General features: G+C 39.9%; 1 protein-coding gene across 1 annotated transcript in view; it reads right to left on the bottom strand.

The window, feature by feature from the left end:
- Positions 1–12,696, bottom strand: part of tspan33b (tetraspanin 33b) — a 49,957-nt gene extending 37,261 nt beyond the window's left edge. The window contains exon 1 of the mRNA XM_074677588.1: positions 12,587–12,696. Within this exon, the coding sequence (XP_074533689.1) occupies positions 12,587–12,682 (96 nt within the window). The 5' untranslated portion in view covers positions 12,683–12,696. The remainder of the gene's footprint in view (positions 1–12,586) is intronic.
- Between the last annotated feature and the right edge of the window lie 741 nt (positions 12,697–13,437).

Raw genomic sequence — 13,437 nt, 5'->3', positions numbered from 1 at the left:
TGAAAGTTAAACAGAGAGATAAGTGCCATTCTCTGACAGTTTTTAATGTTATCTCATGTTATCAGTTATCATTGATCATGTTATCAGCCATTCCTTCTGTTTGAACCACAATGCATGATGGTATATAGTGTTCACATAGTAAGCATCGCTAATACTCTACTTTTCAAAATGCATTGTGGGATACATTGAGTGGACTATATGGTGTATGACCATACTCACTCAGATTTCAGACAGCTCTACAAAATGGCGTATTCACTACAAAGTGCACTATGTAGTGAATAGGGAGTGATTTGAATGACAAGCTGTCATCATCTATTTTCTTGTGGACCTTTTTGCACTTCAATTTTGTTGTACTTGTTACAATGACAATAAAGTTCTATTCTATTCTATTCTATTCTATTCTATTCTATTCTATTCTATTCTATTCTATTCTATTCTATCCTATTTCGGACACAGCCTAAGTCTTCTAGCTCAGGCTAGCTACTGTTAGCAAATTACCTGCAAAGCTCCAAACAAATAAAAACACAAACAATTTAAAACCTTTATACGACTTGTAGAGGTTGACCGATTTATCGGCCGGCCGATATTTGGACATTTGTCTCTATCAGCCATCGGCCGTATTTTCTTTTAAAAAGCTGACTTTAGATCCGTTGTATAAAATTATGCAATTTTTGATCAGGCACATGTGCGGGCAGCTAAAGATGGCCCACAAGAAAGGACCCCTGTAGCACGCTGGATAGCATTCATTTACGTCAGAGCGGAGTGAGCTCGGTGGAATCCAAGCCTGCACCTGTTGCATCTACAATGAATAATGGTAAGATTTGTTGAACATTTTACCGTTTTTGTGGCTCTATGGCTCTCCAGTCTCCAGCATGTTAACTTCAAATGCTACTTTGTGATAAGTTTTAGCAGTAAGAGATTAGCGTGGTCTAAGTTGACTTTACTTGTACATGTTCAACTGTGTTGGTGAAAACACATCACTACTGTACTGTTAACAACAGAACAAAGTAAATATGATGAAATGGCGAGAGTCATAAAAGGAGTAAAGAATCAATCATGGGGCTTTTTCTGAAACATTTATTAGCCACCCGCAAATTCCTCCACGTAAATGCATGACCAGAGTTATGTTTTTATCATTTATGGTCTACTTAGAAATGCATTTATGTTATGCTACATGTTTTCCTTTGAGGTATGAAGTGCCCACTGCCCAGTAAGTAAGAGAGACAGACACACAGACATATAACACGTAAGTGTAGCAGTATTATAATCGGTTCATTATATTTGAAATTACTTGTTTATGCACTATTTAAAGTGATACTTCAGGATGGAACAAGTTGGGTCCTATCACAAGGTTTAGGGCAGAAATTACCCCTACAGCAGTGTTTTTGTGCAGCAGAAGCCCAGAGCGCTCGCACCAAACACCCCCTCCCTGCTCCTCTGCTGGTTTCCTCTGCACTCAGACGGGGCATATTTTACTTGACCAAAAACACAAATAAACGGACTCCCACAGAAAAAATCTGATATCTGTCTGCATTCATGTTTTATTTAGGGAATTTTCAGCACGTTACTTTCACACAAAAACACAGCTAAATAAGGCTCTAGTTCTCATTGTGTCTCTTAGTCCTGGCAGACTACCTGCGTTTGTTTTTATCTGGCACGCCGCGCGCGGACTGATACACTAAGCGGCGAGCGCCTCGTAGCCAGCTGTGGCTCTGCAGTGGAGGTAGCGCTGTTTTACGACACGATGAGAACTGGAGCCTTATTTAGCGGTGTTTTTGTGTGAAAGTAACGCGCTGAAAATTCTCCAAATAAAGCGTTAATGCAGACCGATACCAGATTTTTTCGGTGGGAGTCCGTTTATTTGTGTTTTTGGTCAAGTAAAATATGGCCCCGTCTGAGTTCAGAGGAAACCGGCAGAGGAGCAGGGAGGGGGTGTTTGATGCGTGCGCTCTGGGCTTCTGCTGCACAAAATCACTGCCTTATGATAGGACCCAACTTGTTCCATCCCGGACTATCACTATAAGGCCTGATTTACTAAGCCAGGTGCTAAACTGTATGTGCTAAATCCAATTAAAAAAAATGTGATTTTAAAGCCTGTTATATAAAATTTATCAAAATAAAACGTTTTTTATTTGCAGTGCAAGTTATATGTATAGATTAGTTTACACTGCATTTTTTCTGTCTTGTTTATAAGAGACAAAAATCTTAACTGCACTTGAATTTTGCTCACACCAACCCTGCATTTACCACATGCTAACCCCTATTAAATCAGGCCCATAGAGAACACATTTTATGTATTTTGTGTAGTATGTGACACATGGTGTGTTATAGCAATCAGTTATACAATTATGCTTTCGTTTTTTTTTTTTTTTATTAATTGAAAAGATATTTTCAAATCAATCTATTGATACCACTTACTTTTTTTTTTTTTTTGCAGGCTGCAAAAAAGCAGAATCCAATATGGGACCACTTCACCCAGCAAACACCAGGAAAACCAAAATGCAACATTTTCGGGCAATTTTGTGAGCATGGAAGCAGAGGTGGCAGAAAAGATGAGCACCTCAAACTTGTGGAACCACTTGGATACATTACATACTTTTGTTCAAATTATATTAATAAGTATAAATTTCTTTTTTGACACTTTAAGAAGAGTGTGAATGTTTACTACTGCTTGTTACATTGTGTGTTTACTCAGACAAAATATTTCATTGTTTTGAAAACTGAATAAATGTTCAGAGGACTGGACACGACTTGTTGTAATAGATTTCTTTTAGTTGCTCAGAAATTGCTGCGTTTCACAAAAATGTGATGAATATAAATTTATTTAACAATAGGCCTGAATATCAGATTGGAAAAATCGGCTATGCATATCGGCATCGGCTGCCCAAATTTGGAAAGCATCGGTATCGGCCCCCAAAAAACTCATATCGGTCAACCCCTAACGACTTGTTACATGGTGTTGTACTAGATACTAGCCATCATAACACCATCTACTGTCACTTTCTACTGCATTTTTCGGTGACTGGAAATGGCCTTGCCACTGCATGCCAATGTGGAAGCGATCCGTGCATCGAGCCTATGACATCCAAAAATAAAAACATAAACAGATTACATTAAATGTGACGACACATTTCGTGGACGTCACAGCTGCCTGTCTTCCTCTCCTCTCTTCTCCCCACATTCTCTGTCTCCCCTCTGCTGTCCTTCCTGGCAAAGTAAAAACAGCTCCAAAAACTAACTTTGAAAGAAAAGTGTGGTTATTGTCCACCCAGCAGCGTTTTGATGACCCTAATAATGTCAGGTGTGAAGAGGAAAATCCAACCGGAGGTGCCACAGGGAGAGAAGCAAAGAGATGAAGTGTGTGGTGTTTTGGGTGTTGATCTATCTTGGACCAGCTCCGAGCTCTTCTAAAAAAGAAAAAATATATCACACACAAAGTTCAGAGTGGAATAAAAACAGCAGCTCCTGCTGAGTAAAATATTGCAAAAAAAGACGTTGGCGGCCCACGCTGTGCACGCAGAGGAGGACGATGAGAATTCCTCATTTAATTAATCTCTGCAAACAGTGACGACCTCAGCCATAGAAAACTGTGTGTGTGTGAGTGTGTGTGAGAGGTGTAAGTGATGGCGTTGCTGGAGGACAAGCTGTAAACCTGCAGAGGATGATGGGTGTTCAGCCTGACAGGAGCTACATAATACAGCAGCCAGGAGGGCTACAAATAGGTGGAATTAGAGCTTCCTGTTGATTGCATTGTCAACACTAATTTTCCTGCTTTCCTTGATTGTTTTTCTCACCTTGAATAACAATCTGCATGGCCTGACTTTCATTTTACAGCCTCCAGATTCACAGATAGTCTCCTGATTACTAATGTGAGTCTCTGTTTGAGCACAGAGAGCCTTTTGTTCTGTTCACATAAACACGGACTGTTTTGTTTTGATCTCTAGAGGTCGAGGGGATGCATCGGTTTGCAGCGTTATTTGCAGTAAGAGAGGTGTAAGTTTTGCTTGGCAGCCATAAAATCTAACCTGATTGTTGTGTGTACTCTGCAGAAGTAAACTGTGCTTTATCTGTCTTTCGTTTTAGAATCGATAACCCCCCTTTGACGAGACAAAAGCTGACAAAACACAAGGCAGCAGCGATGCAGAGTTTCTCTGAGAGCAGTTTTAAAAGATTTTCCAAAGCTGTTAGTTAGGGTTATTTTTCAGCATCGTGTCTGTCGTGTAGGAGCGTGTTTACCTGCAGCTCCGTTTGTTAGTTTGCCACTGTGTATGTGTGTGAAAATAGGGTGACAGTGTGCATCTGCAGCAGGAGGCACACACACACACACACACACACACTCACACAAACGTGGTGAATATATCCCAGCTCTGTTTTCAGGCTTTTCAAAGGGATGAATCAGGCTTCTCCCGCAGGATTGTGCATGGAGGTGAAAGCCAGCTGAACTGAGCCGCGGGGACGCGAGGACAAAGGCCTGATGGATTAGGGCTGCAGTGTTCACTTCTGAGCTCACGTCTGATAAACAAAGTCAACACAGGCCGGGCTGCCACGGCTGCAGTTATTGCTGATTGGCCCTAAACACAGTGAGAGCGCTGTACAGTGTTTGCTGCCTGCTGTGAGTGTGTGTGTGTGTGTGTGTGTGTGTGTGTGTAGGATCAGATAAACAAGGATGTCGTGGAGGTGTAGTGGCTGGGTCGAGCTACGGACATGATCCCTGTGTTTAAACAAGTGATGAGAGTCTGACAGAGACCTCCTGACTCTGTGTGTGTGTGTGTGTGTGTGTGTGTGTGTGTGTGTGTGTGTGTGTGTGTGTGTGTGTGTGTGTGTGTGTACGGTGTGTGTATTTCTCTAATACCCCACTTGTTTTTACCTTTTCTATTACTTCTTTAATCAATAAAACTTCCTCAGCTTCCCCAGATAAAGAGTTTTATCTTTTGTCATTTCCTTCATTTCATGTTTTTAAAAGAAAGTTGTTCATTATTATAAGTTTGCCAAGGAGGTTATGTTTTTTTGAGAGTTTGTTGGTTAAAAAGTAACTAAAGGATTTTGAATAAATTTTCAGGAAATGTTCAAAATGGGATAAGGAAGAAATGGTTAAATTCTGGAGCTGATCTGGATCCAGGAATTTTTTAAAGGATTCTTTTTCATTGTGAGATAGTGCTGTTTTCACCATATGTGTATAGAGCTCCACCGTAAATGGTCGGATTGCTTTGCAAAACAATACAAGACAAGGTCACCATAATTTCTGACAGATGTTAAAGTACAATCCAGATCCTGGCAATATTCTGGATACTAAGATCTGGAATATGAAATATAAACTGAATCATCATAATCTTCAACACTGTCAGGAAACAAATTATCGTAGAAAACCTGCAACTACAACCAAATAGTAGCAGACAGTCTGCTGAAAGGTAGTATAACATTAAAGTAGGACTAAAGTGTTGGTGACAATCACAATATGCTTTTGAAATGTAGATTCCATGGTTTATGTCTTTGTTGATTTAAAAAGCTGATGTTTCACTTACTATATAATTTAACTGTTACTTTTACATGTGACAAACAGTTCTTTGTTTTTGCCTAAAATATCAAATATCTTAAATGCTGACCTTTCAACAATTTATCATAAGTTTTAGCTGTATTTTTGCATCATTTCTTACTTTATGTCTCATTGTTTTGAATTTATCCAGTACTTTAAATTGTATATCAGGGTTGGGAAACCTAGGGCACGGGTGCCACAGCTGGCATGTGAGGCTAACTATGTTGGCACACAGAGAATAAGTACGATGAGGTAGAGGACAAAATAAAGAAATAACAAAAGTGTCATGGTTTGGGTATTTGGTTTTGTGTTATTCCGGGTTTTGTGTATTTGAGGTTTTTGGTTTATATTAGTGATTCTTGTCTTGTGTAAACCTTAGTTATTCTTGAGTGTTCTGTGTTTCCTGTGTCTTGTTTCACACCTGTGTTGATCCCCCATGTCTATATTATCTCTGTGCTCCATGTGTTCTTTGTTGGTTCATTGTAGCTGTCTCTGTACGCCGTGCTTTGTGTCCTGTGTCTCCTGTGCCTCTGAGTTTCTTTAGTGTAAGTGTCTGAGTACTTTTGATTTTGTTTCTTTTGTTTGAGTTTTTGAATTTTGAGTTAGTTAAAATAAAGTTTTTGTTTCATCTGCTATTGGGTCCTCCTCTTGTTTTACCTGGGATTCCTGACAAAAAGTTTTGTATTCTATTTAAAACTTCATAGCAGGGTATTTAGGAAAACATATATTTTTTATACATTTATGTCTGTCGTCCACATGAAACCTCAGCTTTATGCCACTAAAAACGATGTTTTCTAAAAACTCCGGCCAAAGTGAAGTTTTTGGAAAACTCCTGTTTCATGGTTTCGTGTGGACGCCGGTAAACGGAGTTTTCGGTTTTTTAACGTCCCAGCTGAATGACGGGGGCTCATTCTGATTGGCTGGCACGGGTTTTATGTCTCTGCCCATTATGGGTTTGGCATGCCTTGAGCCGCACTCACCGGCGGATTTACCCTCTGCATGTGGACGGAAGTATTTTTAAAAATGAACGAGGGGGGATGCACGTTTTTGAAAATACCCGGCTTCGTGTGGACATGGCCTAAGATCCTCCTGAATTTAACGTGGCTGTGTACAAAAGCATGTTCGTCAAAGATGTCCTTCCAGAGGTGGAATTATGGTCATGCTTATTTTAGTTTGACAGCTACACCTTATACTGTAACTTATCATTTACACTTAAAGGTGACACATTTGCCTTAAAGGCATAAAGGCACCTCATTAAAACTGCACAAACAGCAGCAGTGTTTACAGGGTTGAACAGTGTTGGATTAACAAGGTAAACAGACACATAAGCAGAAAAATATGTCTGCGAATCAGACCCCATCTTTCTTTGGTTTTGTTACCAAGTGTATTTTTTCCATCAGTTTGTGATGGTACATTTGTGACTGTTTATCAGTTGCTTTCAGCAATCTATTTTAACACAGCCTGCGGTCTAAATATGAAGAAGAAATGCTCGAGACTGCAGTTTTTAGAGATTCTGCTTAAGGCTGGCTGCAGAAAAAGCAGAAACCAAAAACACACCAGACCAAAAACTATGATTTTTACTTCAAAAATAAACATGTTTACAGTCTGGTTCCAAAAACAGCCTGGGTCTGAGCTCATTTATCGATCAACACACACTGAGCAGGGGTGTTTATTTATTTATTTATTTATTCGTTTTTAGAGTTTTGCCCAAAACAGGTTGGCACCCTGTAGTGGTCTTCAAAGAGCCAAAAGGTCCACCTCCAAACTCAGTTCTAACTCAAAGAAATCAAACCGAGCTGGGGTGAGTCAGTATTTCCAATGTTCCTTGGGCTTCAAGACTCTCTACCAGAAACAAAGAGTTATGTCATAGAAACTATGTCCATACATCATACAGTCTATGGTTTTAACCTTATGTCCATTTATTCCATATATCATATGAAAGAAGATATTTGGTGCCCAGTGGCGCAACAGTTAGCGCTGCAGCCTCACAGCACGATGGTCACCAATTCGGTTCCCAGCTTAGCCGGTGGGCCTTTCTGTGTGGAGTTTACATGTTCTCCCCATGCATGCATGGGTTCTGTCTGGGTACTCCAGCTTCCTCCCACAGTCCAAAAACATGCTCACCAGGTTGACTGGTCACTCTAAATTGTCCCTAGGTGTGAGTGTGTGCGTGAATGGTTGTCTGTCTGTGTCAGCCCTGTGATTGGCTGGCGACCAGTCCAGGGTGTACCCTGCCTCTCGCCCAATGACAGCTGGGATAGGCACCAGCCACCCACGACCCTGAATGAAATAAGTGGTTTGAAAAATGAATGAATGAATATTTGGTGCCTCAAAATACAGATTTATGGCCAATCCTAATTCTCTTAGACCTTGTTTTACCCCTTAGCCCTTTGTTTTGCACATGTCCCAATTCTCCTTAAGCTCAAGGAGAAAGGCCGGGACCTCACTTGAAACCAAGGGGTTTGACAAATTTCCTATGAATTTGATATGTTTTTAGTTTAAAGTTATTTTTATTGAATTTTGAATATCGTGAACATTTACATTGTACAATTATAACAAACACAACCCACCACCATACAACCTCCTTCTCACTAGCTGTCACTCCTGTACAAAGACCCTTCTACTTCTTTGCAAAATTCTGTTTGCGCCTGAGATGAAAGACTTATAGATAAGGTGAAACAAATAAATACAAAAGAAGTTTTAAAAAAAAGAAAAAATAATACATCAATATGTAGAATTTTTTTTATATAGATATCTAATCCTTTGCTACTTCACGTAAATTGTACCATGTTCTGAATTGTTGGGTTGTTTTTTTTTAATCGAATGGCGTCTACTTTCTGGGAGATGTTTTTTTTTTTTTTGTTACCCTGTACCCATGGCCCTTAAAACAGAGGGCCAAGTGTAAGGGGTAGATGTAGGGGTGAGAGAAAGGAGAAGGGGTGAGAATGTCAATTGGGATTGGCCCTTAAACTTCTAAACTCTAAGTATTTAGGTTTGTTGAAGTTGCTTCAATTGTTTATCTGTTCCTTAAAGCTATGAGCAAATTGTTTCCTTCTGTCTAATATCCAATAAACAGCTTATTGTCTATATCTCTATATTCTAAATCATTAAACAAAGGATACTAGCTCTGGGCTTTATTTTGTAAGCTCTATCATGGTTCATTAACTTTACTGTATAAGCTCAATACATGGACATAGCCTGTACCCTTGAACTCTTAATTAATTTCTCTCACTAATTTATGTTATTAAAGTGCTTTTGGCTTGTTTATTCAAATATTCAATATGGTAATCCTTTTCTATTTTATTCATCCATAAAATTTGACTTAATTTAATTTTACCTTTTCTCCTTTTTAGAATATCCTTTCTGATTGTTATCAGCTACACCGAGCAGTGGTGGAATATGTACAAAAATAAAGTGTGAGTATGATTGATAAATTGCTCTGTCAAATCATGACTCAAAGTCTCCATGAGGAGTTTCTGAGTGATCTTGAAAAAGTCTCACATATAGATATATGCCTGACCATAACCAATGATTTAAAATGAGATTATCAGGCTCATAGCAGCACATTTCTAAATGCTCTCAGCTTTACGTCCTGGACCAAATTGATTCACAGTCCAAGTTTGATTGATTTCTCATCTCAAACAATAGCTCTACAAAACTACAAACAAATAGATTATCTCGCCACTTTGCATCCTGGAAAAAGTTTTCTTGAACAAAGAAAAAAAAAAGCTGTTGTAAAAGAAGATCTGCTCTCCATTTGCTTCAGAACAAACATGCACCTTAGTTAAAGTCATGGACACAGGACAGTAGGTGCAGGTGTTAAACAGAGTCTTTATCCTGGAAAAACACTGGTTTTCCTGGATAGTCCTCACCATGCATTTATACAATGAATTGCTTCAGTATCCAAACTGCTTTATAAAATCCTCTGAACGTTGTTGTATTTCACAGTAAATGAGTTCAGTCATGCCACGGTTTCACAGTTTTCTTTTCTGCAGACCTTCACCTGTCTCCTTAGGTTTCATTGTAGCTGTGATAAAGTTTGTGCAGAGCAGCAAACCAAGCAAACACTTCATGATTCAAATTATTCTTTCATTTATAAAAGCTCAAACATAAGCTGAGGATATGACCATGACTGCTCAGGTACAGAATAATAGCCATCATTACCTCCACTAAATGAACTGACTGATGTCTGCTCTATGTTTGCTTACTCCTAACAGTGATGCTCCACTTACAAGTACAGCGACACCACTATGCCAAACCGACCTTAGAACTTCACAAAAAAAGATGATTCATCTGTATTTGCACAACTTCCAAATTCTAGTCACAAATAAATTTTTAAGTGAATGACACACTGCAGAAGCTGGAATCTTATCAAGTGTTTGTCTTATTTTAGTATAAATGTCTTTTCGACCTCACACATTCACCTGACAAGTCCAGAAAAATGTCTTTTTCAATTTATTTAAAAACGAAAAAGGTGCCTGCATTTCTACAATTCTGCAATTTCATTTTGCAGACACTCTTGTCAAAAGTACAAAACAAACAAGAATTTAGATTAGAGGGAAACCATCAGCGCAAAAAAGAGCTGTAAGTTATCGGCTGCATTGACAACTGAGTTTTTCCAATGTAAAGGGGGCGTTTAAGAGAAATGTCTTTAGTTTTTATCTTTGTCACTGTCTCATATATTGACTTGTTCTTTAAAACAGACCTGTCAGCACTCCTGATTTCAGAGGGAGTCTCCACTTTGTTAACCCTTTCTGTCACTGTACTCCTGGCTTGTGATATACTCGATCATGCCCCCTATACTTTTAAAGGTTTTGACACCTGGACCTTATTCATAGGTGTGTGTATGCTCATATACTCACTCAGACAAACATCGTGCAGCTCAGAGTCCTTCAGAAGTTATTTAGATCCAACTGATTTTAGCCGCACTTAGCGGGGGCCACGGCAAGGGAGCTTCAGCGCGGGACATAATCTCTGCAAAATCGCGCATTTAGGCTATATTTTTTTCATCCATCGCTATCCATCGTTATCACAAACACAGTCCTCTTCTGTTGCCATAGGCGAACACTGTCCACAAGCGCACCACCAGTTGGCATTGAGTCTTGGACGTACTCCTGTTTGTTGTTCTCGAGCCAGCTCTTCGTCCCTCTGCATCCTTCTTTCATGGAGCTCCGCGTCAGTGTACTCAGGCTCAAACCGGTAAGGACAACCGTCAAACATTTGTTTCCCAGGTCAGCTCTGGGTCAGCTGACCCACCTGAAGATGGTAGATGAGCTGACTTTATGATAACACTGGCGATGGATGAAAAAATATAGCCGAAATGAGCGATTTTGCAGAGATTATGTCCCGCGCTGAAGCTCCCTTGCCGTGGCCCCCGCTAAGTGCGGCTAAAATTGGTTGGATCTAAATAACTTCTGAAGGACTCCGAGCTGCACGATGTTTGTCTGAGTGAGCATATGAGCATGCACACACCTATAAATAAGGTCCAGGTGTCAAAAAAACGGAGTTGCCCTCTAAATATGGTCCCGTGATCTCTAATATTGCTTTACAGTCAAATCAAATTCTGTACTTCTACCTTAAATCGAAACCCTCAGAAACATCCACCCCTCTTCCTGTAGTTGGTTTGATCCAGCAGTCAGACAAACACACAGACATCAGGTGCCTGTGTGACACTTGTTCCGGAAGAGGTTATCAGAGCATCAGTGACCTCAAAAAATCTGTGAACATGTCACGAGTTAAACTTCCACTGCTTAAAGAGTTGATTTATCCTGTGGTTTAGCCCTGATCTCTTGTAGCATCCTTGAACTTTCATCAGGAGAGTTTAGAGCTGTGTGGATCCTAACAGTGAGGAGGCTGACTGTTTCTGTCACTATATCACAGGGAAAAGTTAGTCAGATGGTAAATTCTAGCTGGTGATTTCAGGTGGAGATGCAGAGGAAAAATTGGATCTAAAATTTAAACTTTTGCTTGTTATTTACTCGACACTTACTTCACAATGAATCCATTAATAAAATATAGTTTAAGATCAAAAGTTATGCAAAAACATTATTTCCAACTGAATATTTTAAAAGAGACTCAAACTAAGACTGAAACTAACAAAAACTATTAAAAATAAGCATTTAAAAACAAACAATTACATTAATCAGAAAACTTGCTTTTAAACAAATAAAAACTAAACTGAAACTGAAAAAAGTCAAAGGGAAATTCTCTGATCACAGCTGTTGAAGTTTGTCCAAGGAGAACAACAACAGTGTCCCTGTGTCCCGGAGCAACACCAAATGTCTGTTTTGGGTCTTAAGCAAGAAAAGTTTGGGAACCCCTGCTCCTCCTGTGTCGTGATTCGTTGCAGGACTCTCTTTTTGAGATGTGTATCTGTTTTCATCTGTCAGCTGTGATACTTTCACAGCCTCCCTGTCCAGATTGTATGTGCTGACTCAGTCTGTGGTTTGATATATGTTTAAAGAGATACTCTATTTTCAGAAGTTGTCCACATATACAGCACAAGAAGCTCTTGTTGGGGATCACTGCTGGATAACATGAGCTGTAGAAGTGTGTGGTCCTGTTGTGAAACAACGCAGCATGATGTGTTCAACTTTTAAAGCCTCCCTTGACTTAAAATATCTCAAAATGCTCAGATACGACTTCCATGCTGCTTACACAGCTGCCAGGCGTTTTGAAGTTAAGTATGAGTCAGTGCACTATTGATATAAGAAGACCGCTCCACTCGACATTTGCTACAGTAACATATGAGCAATCTTCAGGGTCCATATATAACTGGAGTAAGCTTAAAATAGTAGCAGCAGGGAGGCCGGGTGCTCCTGCTGTGTGCAGCTCTGGATACCATCTGAATTATACTCCTTCATGACTTATTTATAATCCCTGTTTTTGTGCTTTTTGAGTTTAGCAGATCTGACTCGTTTTGAAAAGAGGCTCCCTGATAGCTGGAGATTTGTGTGCTCAGGAATATTGAGATATGGTGTTAGGGAAAACACAACAGCTGTGTTTTTGTCAGTGCTTGTCTGAGCTACATGAAGACAGAAGGACTTGACTCACCCAAAATAAGAAGCTGAAGAAGAAGAGGAAGTATCTGATCCAAGGGTTGACGAAGGAGAACGTCTCACCATGGTTTAGATTCTGTTTTCTGTCCATTGTTGATGTTTTTACCGTCCTGTCTCCAACAAGTTTGTATATCCAGCCCCACCCTCGGGCGCCACGTGAGTCCAAAAGGAAGAGGGGGTCCTGTGCTGTTTGCAGGGGGTGAAGCTGCCTAAAAAAGGGGGTAATGAGGGTGTGACGTTGCCCCAGCGTAGTGGTAGAGCCCAGAACTGTCCATGCAGACAGATGGGTCAGATTACACAGAGAATTTCTCCAGCTGACTGCAGCTGAATGGGCTCCAGCTCTGGAGAATTATCAGCCTTCCCTAACCTCCATGTACCCTTTGTTTCACTAACTGTTCTCTGACACCTTAAACTTCCTTGATCTGAAATCACAGGGCTTCAAGCAAAGTGGAAATTTGTTCCAAAGTTTATTGCTTCTGACTTGTTTTTCTCCTGCAGAAAATACGAGCGGACAAAGTTAGAACAATTGCATTTTTTTTCTAAGGCAGAACATCTAATGCTGTTAAACAGCATTGGATGTTTTTTTTTTTTCTGTTTGTGCCCAGAGGACAGAATCTACTGAATTTCATCCTAACATCACTCAAATGAATCAAGAGGAAAACATGTCAGGCCACCTAACCTCTAATGAGATTGAGATGTGGAGCTGGACTGATAAATCATCTGGCAAAGTGGATCATCTGTCAGACTGACCAGAGGGATTATCAGAGGATGGAGTACAGTCAAAAAGGATCACAAGACTATTAAGTTAACATGAAATATCACCACCAGCGCTCCCCTGCTCAGGGA

This window comes from Halichoeres trimaculatus, unplaced genomic scaffold (assembly GCF_033239565.1).
Source record: "Halichoeres trimaculatus isolate MK-OKI-2021-1 unplaced genomic scaffold, fHalTri1.1 fHalTri1_scaffold_10, whole genome shotgun sequence".
Lineage (NCBI taxonomy): Eukaryota > Metazoa > Chordata > Actinopteri > Labriformes > Labridae > Halichoeres > Halichoeres trimaculatus.
Note: the sequence above shows the minus strand (reverse complement) of the source record. Positions and strands in the feature narration are given on the sequence as shown.